Source organism: Dryas octopetala, chromosome 4 (genome assembly GCF_963921425.1).
Source record: "Dryas octopetala chromosome 4, drDryOcto1.1, whole genome shotgun sequence".
NCBI classification, from domain to species: domain Eukaryota; kingdom Viridiplantae; phylum Streptophyta; class Magnoliopsida; order Rosales; family Rosaceae; genus Dryas; species Dryas octopetala.
In genome coordinates this window covers 21731153-21740018 of record NC_141369.1, presented here as the reverse complement: position 1 = coordinate 21740018, position 8866 = coordinate 21731153, and the positions used below count along the sequence as shown (strand labels likewise).

At 36.7% G+C, this 8866-nt stretch overlaps 1 protein-coding gene across 3 annotated transcripts; it reads left to right on the top strand.

Annotated features, from left to right (window-relative positions):
* Positions 1-1338: 1338 nt before the first annotated feature.
* HDG2 (homeodomain GLABROUS 2) lies at positions 1339-8463 on the top strand. 3 transcript variants are annotated; one of them, XM_086239873.1, is made up of 14 exons: positions 1339-1722; positions 1835-1914; positions 2175-2360; positions 2969-3213; positions 3320-3437; positions 3558-3746; positions 3978-4409; positions 4709-4810; positions 5078-5281; positions 5513-5687; positions 5829-6100; positions 6727-6816; positions 6999-7378; positions 7698-8463. In XM_086239873.1, exons 3-13 carry the CDS (start codon positions 2256-2258, stop codon positions 7347-7349), a joined length of 2283 nt encoding a protein of 760 aa, XP_086095999.1. In that variant the 5' UTR covers positions 1339-1722; positions 1835-1914; positions 2175-2255; the 3' UTR covers positions 7350-7378; positions 7698-8463. The 3 variants fall into 3 exon arrangements, with proteins under 3 accessions (XP_086095999.1, XP_086095997.1, XP_086095998.1); XM_086239871.1 differs by having other exon boundaries at positions 1340-1722; positions 6727-6822; XM_086239872.1 differs by lacking the exon at positions 1835-1914 and having other exon boundaries at positions 1340-1722; positions 6727-6822.
* The last annotated feature ends 403 nt before the right edge of the window (positions 8464-8866 follow it).

The following is an 8866-nucleotide window of genomic DNA, read 5'->3' as shown; positions in this document are numbered from 1 at the left end:
CGTTAACAAAGCTCGTATATCTATACCTTCTCTATAATCAAGTAAATCATGATAGTCGTTGACGCACACAGGTATGCGTACTTATTAATAACAATTTAATGTGGTGGATCACATTTTCACTAACTTTATCAATCCAATCTAAGTATAATAACTCAACAGATTTTCTCAGTGCACGATATCCAAGCATGCACAGACGACTCGCGATTGTACGTAATTAATGTGAATTTAATGCATACTAAAATTTACACATTCTACGGTCTACACAAATATATACAAGTATGTGGGCGACTGATGTTATAGCAAAACGTACTCATATTTTAATAGATTTGCTCATTCTTCAATACTCTTTCTCTTTTTGCATTAGCACATGAGAAATCAAACATTATATTGACTAATTTATACATACAACTGTTTATTTGTAAGCCTCAAAATGAGATTCGCAGGAACAATTTATGAGTGACAGTTGTTTACACATATGTACGTGGGAGATAGACGTACATTGACAAAGCTCGGATCTCTATACCTCCTCTATAATCAAAGTGAATGATGATGGTCGCTTATGCACGTAGGTGTGTGTACGTATTAATAACAATTTAATGTGGTGGATTTCATTTTCACTAACTTCATCAATGTTCCAATCTAAGTATAATAACTCAATAGATTTTCTCGGTGCACGTTATTCAAGCATGCGCGGACGACTCGTGATTGTACGTTATTATTGTAAATTTTATGCATACCAAAATTTACACATTCTATGCCGGAAAATGTATACAAGTATGTGGACGACTGATATTAAAGCACAAAGCTCATATTTTAATAAATTTGCTCATTCTTCAATACGTACTCTATCTTTTTTTGCATTAGCACATGAGAAATCAAATATTATTGACTAATTTGTACATACAGACAAGTTCAAGTGTTGAAGTTAATTTTTCGTAAGTCACCAACAACTTACAATTTTGATATACCGCAGTAAAATTATCTTCCCTTCTTAACTATTGGGAATCCGATTTTATCCTAATTAGGAAAAGAAGTACGGTTGAAATTAAAGATTCGAACATAATTTGTAGGAATTGAAGTGGGTAGTAAAAATTCAAATATACTAGGCAGCAAATATACATTGGCAAACAATGAAAAATAGAGGGTTTGGTAGCCGTCATCCATTGCACCATATATACACTCTCCTAGAGGAAAATTAAACCCCAAATGCTCTTTCACTTTCTCTCTCTATATCTCTCTATATTACATCTCTCTCACTCTCACTCTCACTCTCACTCTCTCTCTCTCTCTCTCTCTCTCTCTCTCTCTCTCTCTCTCTCTCACTCTCTCTCTCATATAGCAATTACACCTTTCTCTCCCACCATTAAATGCAATTGCACCCTCTCAATACGCTCTGCAATTACTCCTCTCCCTGCCATACTTTTCTCTCCCTCGGCCCCCACCCTTCCCCTTTCTCCTTCCTTCCTCTGATCCACTAGTTGGAGACTCCTTCGCCTTCTCTCCCTGTCTCTCTCTCTCTCTTCTTCAGCATCCGTTCTCATCTTTTGTTCCTCCTTCAACTTCAACCCTATTATCAAGTTTCTTCCAAACCAAAGTCGTACACCGGAAAACCACTCTCGTCTCACCAAACAGTGGTTTCCCGGCACCAACTCAGTCCAAAATCAGATCTAAAGCACCCCTCTTTCTAGGGCTTTTCAACTGAGCTGGACACCATACATATTGGTATATGTTTTTTCCAGTATTTTTCCAACTTCAATTTTGCACGTATTATCATGTATAACGTTCATTTCTAATGTTTCTAGCATTTTTTTTTGTCTTTTTTTGTTGTTGTCAGGTGTTAGAAAACTTGGGTGTTGAAAACTTGAAATTATAGAAAGTGTGAGGGGGCACAGGTGGAGTCTCCGAGATATTCGTGTGCGTTACATTTTGTTGTTTTGCGTTTTTCATTTGGGTTTAGTCTAATTTTGGTCTGTCAAAAGCCGTATCCCATTTGTCAACCCTATCTAATCTAATCTAATTTCCTCGCTTATACACACACACACACACACACACTCTCCGTCTCTCTCTATTTTCACGTACAAAACCAGATAGGCTTAACAACAAACCCATATATTTTCGCTGGCTTTTGTCTGTTTTCACCTATAAAATTCTCATTAGTCTTGTCTTGTCTACAGCACTCTCACTGTCACTGAATTAATCCAAAGCTGCTCAAGCCCTTCAAACCCTTTATAAGGGACGTTTCTGGGTCTCAAAATATGCCTGCCGGCATTATGATTCCGGCGAGAAATATGCCCTCGATGATCGGAACTAATGGAACTGTTGGTGGGTTTGGATCATCTTCAGGACTCACTCTTGGTCAGGTTTGTGTGCTAGCTTCACTAGCTGTTTGTCTAGTGGTATATATTATATATACATATACCAATTTGTTTATCTAGCAAATTGGCTCTAGATCTAATACTTATTTGGCTGAACACAAATTGGCTTTTCATATTTTGTCTAATTGGTACGTTTTTAGATCCATTTTCTTAACTTTTGTTCTCTCTCTCTCTCTCTCTCTCTCTCTCTCTCTCTCTCTCTCTCTCTCTCCATAATATCATTAAAGGTACCACTAATTAATTAATTATATTTAATTAAAAATATTATTCTATCAGTTAAGGTACATGGTTTGACCTGAGGTCGACCAAAGTTTTCTTTCTGAAAAGAAAATTTAATTCTTCTCGATCTAAGCAATTCAACGCGTCTTGTTCTGTTTTTCAATTACTATTTTGACAAAACGGACATACTCGACCTCATACATGTTTTCTTGTACACATATGTACAGTAAATGGGTCTTTGTGTTTGTTTTTGTTGTTGATGATATATATGAGTGGACATGTTAATCTTCCATTGTGTTTTTAGATTTCAAAATCATAAAAAAAGCCTACTTGGGAATCAATCTTAAAGATCTCTCTGTATATATATGTTCCAGCCAAACATGATGGAAGCTGGTGGTGGTGGTGGTCATCTCCACCACCCAAACATGATGGACATGGCGGCTCCCAACACATCTGAAAGCGACATTGCCCGACTCGGCCGAGATGATGACTTCGACAGCGCCACCAAATCCGGCAGCGAAAACCAGGAGGGTGGCGGCTCCGGTGAAGACCAAGACCAACGCCCCAAAAAGAAGCGCTACCACCGCCACACTCAGCATCAGATCCAAGAAATGGAAGCGTAATAATAAACTCCAATGAACCCAAACACAATAAATTATTTAACCTTGTTAATTAATTAATAATTAAGTTCACCGTAATCTAACAATCTTTTTTGTTTTAATTAGTTTCTTCAAGGAGTGTCCGCACCCAGATGACAAGCAAAGGAAGGAGCTGAGCCGTGAATTGGGCTTGGAACCATTGCAAGTCAAATTTTGGTTCCAAAACAAGCGCACCCAAATGAAGGTATATAAATTAAAGTTCATATCTTTTTTTGTTTGGTGACTAAAGTTGATGTCTGTGGTTACACTCTGCTTTGCTTAATTTAACTGCGGCTTTTTTTTTTTTGTTGTTGCTAATAAACAGACACAACATGAGCGCCATGAGAACACAAACCTTCGGAATGATAACGAAAAGCTTCGGGCTGATAACATGAGGTACAGAGAAGCCCTAAGCAATGCCTCATGCCCCAACTGTGGAGGCCCAACGGCCATCGGCGAGATGTCATTTGACGAGCACCATTTGAGACTTGAGAATGCTCGGTTAAGAGAAGAGGTAGAGAAATTCATGATCCAATTGTGAATTTGGAATATATATTTCTTAATTTGGTGGATATTTTACTTATTTTGCTATTACAAAATGATACATTGAATATATAAAGTCCTCGGAAAAGGTTGTTGGATTCGATTCTTTCTAATGTAACGTAAATGATACATCGAATGTTTGTGTATAAACCTGTTTTGGTATTGATAATCAACTCATTAATTAGTTTCCTATCTTCTCCAGATTGATCGTATTTCAGCAATAGCTGCGAAATATGTGGGCAAGCCAGTGGTGAACTACCCTCTTATATCTTCACCATCAGTTCCTCCTCGCAGTCCACTTGACCTTGGGGGGGTTGGAAACTACGGCGGAGGAGACATGTACGGAGCAGGAGACCTTCTCAGATCGATTGGTGCACCCACCGAGGCAGACAAACCAATGATCATTGAGCTTGCAGTGTCAGCCATGGAGGAACTAATCAGACTGGCCCAACTGGGTGAACCCTTGTGGATGACTAGCCTTGATGGCACCACCACCGTGCTCAACGAAGATGAATATATTCGGACTTTCCCTCGTAGTGTTGTGAGACCACATGGGTTCAGATGTGAAGGTTCTCGCGAGACTGCCGTCGTCATTATGAACCACATCAACCTTGTTGAGATTCTCATGGATGTGGTAGGCTTAATTATTAAAACTGCGTACATATCACAAACTTTCAACATTATTAATCTCTACAATAAGAGTTTAGATTCCCTGCTTATATTTTTTGCACGTGACGATTTTAGAATGATGTCGTTTTAAAGTTTCATTTAATTATCTTTCTAATATTAAATTTCAAACTCAAAACGAATCATTTTAAATTATTTTTGTACGAAAAATATAAACAGATCGATCAGAGAATTTTATTTCGTAAATTTCATCCATTTACGTATGCACGTAAACCCTAATATATATATTTTTTTATTATTATTTAGAATCAATGGGCGACCGTGTTTTCTGGCATTGTGTCAAGAGCTATGACGATGGAAGTGCTATCAACTGGAGTAGCAGGAAATTACAATGGAGCCTTGCAAGTGGTACATAATATATATATATATATGTATATAGTACAATTCAAGTTCTTTTGTCACTAATTCAGTATATGTTACATTTTTCGAATGTTGTTACACTTACATTTTGCAGTATAAGATGTATATACATCTAATATATGCATGTGTATTACTCTTATTATATAATGTAATACATGATAAGAGAGACAAATAATAAATATATGCATTCATTATGTAAAAGCTAGTTTCATCACAAATGTGCATACTTGTTAATTTTTCTTCTTGATTTTGTAGATGACGGCAGAATTCCAAGTACCATCACCACTTGTTCCAGTCCGTGAGAGTTATTATGTAAGGTACTGTAAGCAGCATGCCGATGGAACTTGGGCTGTGGTTGATGTTTCCTTGGACAACTTACGCCCCACTTCTGAAATAAGAGCATGCCAAAGAAGGCCATCTGGTTGTCTAATCCAAGAAATGCCAAATGGATACTCTAAGGTAATTAACACTTTTATGTGCATGTTTCAATTATAGATGATGATCAAGTAAGAGACGGGTAATGTTATCTTGTTCTATTGTTTGGTTAGACTGTGAATTTAAACCACACAAATATATCAATGATACAATGTAAACATTTTTTTGTTGTGGAACTATTTTTGAAAAAGAGAGGGTATGGTTATTTTGTTTAATTTTAAAAATAATTAATTTTGTGCATGGAATATATATTAGGTTACATGGGTTGAGCATGTAGAAGTGGATGAAAAAGGTGTTCACAATCTATACAAGCAGCTGGTTACTTCTGGCCAAGCATTTGGGGCCAAACGATGGGTGGCCACCTTGGACCGTCAATGTGAACGTCTTGCCAGTGCCATGGCAACAAACATCCCCACGGGTGATGTTGGTGGTAATATCATTAACTGTTAAAGATTTATTTTGGTCCTCTTAAATTGTTATTAATTTCTACATTAGATTTTGGCCGATAATTAACCCTTATTATTTATTATTAAGATCATATTTTGTTAAATGTACATGCATGGTTAATTAGTGATTACAAATCAAGAAGGGAGAAAGAGCATGTTAAAGCTGGCAGAGAGGATGGTGATGAGTTTCTGCAACGGAGTGAGCGCGTCGACCACCTTCATATGGACGCAGCTATCCGGAACTGGGGCGGATGATGTTCGGGTGATGACCCGAAAGAGCGTAGATGACCCGGGAAGGCCTCCAGGTATCGTGCTCAGCGCCGCAACTTCCTTCTGGCTTCCAGTTTCTCCCAAAAAAGTCTTTGAATTCCTCCGTGATGAGAACTCCCGAAGTGAGGTACGCAATCAATTCCTTTTATTTTCAAACCCTAAATTTATTATCGTCTCTCATTCTCACAATAATTAACCTACCAACTATATATAATACCTAAACAAAATTAAATGCATGCACGTACATTTTGCACATGCTTAATTGAGAATTCTTAAATTACTACATTCATGTATCTCAAGATAATGTACCAAAACTAGTACATGAACCATTACTAGAACTTCTTTAATTCTGAAATTACTTTCCAACTAAAGCTTTTAAAGTTATGCATTGATATAAGCAAATGTGTTTCGCTATTCTTGTATATATTGTATGCATACAAATATTTACCATTAACGCGCGGACAAGCATATATAGCAACCATGTACATTTATACAACCTAATATGAAAAATTTTCCATAGAAAAATCAAAAAATCAAATTTTCTCTTATGGTCAATGGGAGAAAAGTGAAGATGTAAAGTTTTTAATTTATAATTAATAAGGATACATATATAGAAATTATTCTCATCTAAACATATATATATGTGCCGAAATGAAAATGTTTTTATTTTTTCATTCATTGGGATCGATAAGATCGGACCTATTACCTATTCTAATTATAACATTTTCTCCATCCCTTTCACTTGTGGTGCAGTGGGATATTCTTTCCAATGGTGGGATTGTTCAAGAAATGGCACACATTGCTAATGGGCGCGATACTGGAAACTGCGTGTCTCTACTACGAGTAAATGTAGCATTATTTATTTATTTATTTATTTTCATTGCTTTAATTTTCCCAATTCATATTCAGTTTTCGTCTTCCAAATTATATTTCTTGCTCCTCATGCATGATCATATCATAAATGACATGCAAATAAATTAGCTTTACCCATGATGATGAAATTAATTAACATGATTTGTATGTAGAGTGCCAATTCAAGCCAGAGCAACATGCTGATACTTCAAGAGAGCTGCACCGACCCAACTGCTTCTTTTGTGATATATGCTCCAGTCGATATAGTTGCAATGAATGTGGTGCTCAATGGGAGTGACCCGGACTATGTTGCCCTTCTTCCTTCAGGCTTTGCTATACTCCCGGATGGGAATAACAATGCAGAGCCTGGTGGTGGTGGATCCCTTCTCACTGTTGCTTTTCAGATTTTGGTCGACTCAGTCCCAACTGCAAAACTTTCTCTTGGTTCTGTGGCAACTGTTAACAATCTCATCTCTTGCACTGTTGAGAGGATTAAGGCTTCTTTGTCACCCGACAATGCATGAATTCCGCATGAACTTCAGTTAATTCGTAGGTAAGTTACACATGACACAACTTGAGAAATGTTTTATCACCAAACAGTGTGCCATATTTTATATTATGTTGTTTAACTGTTAATATTTAATTACGTTGTCAGACATGTCAAACAAGAGAACATTTTCCGAGAAATAATGTTTTCTTATAAGGCAACCTGTGACACTCTATATGTAGATTGTGCATTAAATAGACTTTTGTTTGAGTAAACAATCTCACAATATAACATGTTAGACAAGATAACAGTACTAGTTCAAACGTACTCATCCTAATTATATATTAATTGGAGTGCAATGCTTATTGTTTGTGTTTTGTTGCAGGGTTGAGGGAGGAAGGAAGAGGGAAAGATAAAAACACAGACTTGGTGGTGAGGAATTTCGGCTTACTGAGGAGGAGAGAAGTCAAGAGCGCACCTTAATTACATGATCTTTTTATTTTCTAATTAAGAGATTAGGGGTTCGGGTATTGACTTCCTCCAACAAAGTAAAGGCAAATTAAGCACTTAAGACCTTACTTATAGGCTTGAAGTGATTCCTTTTACCTTCCTTGAACTTTATACTCAGGATGATCATTAAGGTTTTGCTTCTTTCCATTTCGATCAAAAGCTTCTTAAATGGATTTTGCTTCCATTGTGTCAGGCCTTTTTGGGTTTCCTTATCAAAAAACTTTAAATTGGTTGTGCATTACATGACTGATTTATGTTGTGTTGATTGGAGGGTGATTAAAGGTCACTGCCATTCTGGAATTGAAGTCTTTTATGCCAATTATTAGCTTTCATTATGTGATTCAAATTTTAAAATCCGAAAAAATGTAGAGTTAGATTTTGAGTCGGGTGTCCTCACTGCTCACACGAGCGGGCACAAAAGGCTTCATTTTTTGGATGGAGATATGTTGCAGGAAGACTTCATGAATTGCTGAACCTTTTGGCTAATCATTAATGGTTAGGGTGATACTTGGGGTGATTATATCAGAAATGTCTTCTACAACTTATGGGTTTGCTTTTTTGTTCGAGTAAGTACTTGATCTTCTCCAATTGATTGTGATAACCTGTAAATTCCATGTCCATCTAAATGTCATATTTTAAGACTCCCAATACTTCAAGTCTACAGTAAGTCAATAACCATTTGTCCTTTCCAGTGAGAAAATGGGTAGCAAGATGATTTCAATGAATGCTCTGTGGAGTTCTATAATCATAATGCAATGAAGTTTTGATTAAAATTTGCAGTGGGAGGTGGTGAAAGAAATTAGAAACCATATACAATAGGTGATGAGATCAAGCTATAAAACTATATAAAATGAATGAGAATGAAGTCAAAGAGGAGCATGAATAATGTGTAATACTTAATAGGCGTATGAAGTATGAACATGACAGTAAAAGCTGGCATATGGGGCAAAATATTTCGGACCATTTAAAAATTCTTAGATCTTATTATACTTGAGAAATTGACAGCAAGCCAGCCTGGAGAAGATACCACTACAGAACTTCTGC

Coding starts and splice junctions, on each gene's coding strand:
- HDG2 (XM_086239872.1), top strand. CDS start 2,256: ATGCCTGCCGGCATTATGATTCCGGCGAGAAATATGCCCTCGATGATC. Junction 5,688..5,828: donor CCCCACGGGTGATGTTGGTG/GTAATATCATTA, acceptor ATGGTTAATTAG/TGATTACAAATCAAGAAGGG. Junction 6,101..6,726: donor ATGAGAACTCCCGAAGTGAG/GTACGCAATCAA, acceptor CTTGTGGTGCAG/TGGGATATTCTTTCCAATGG.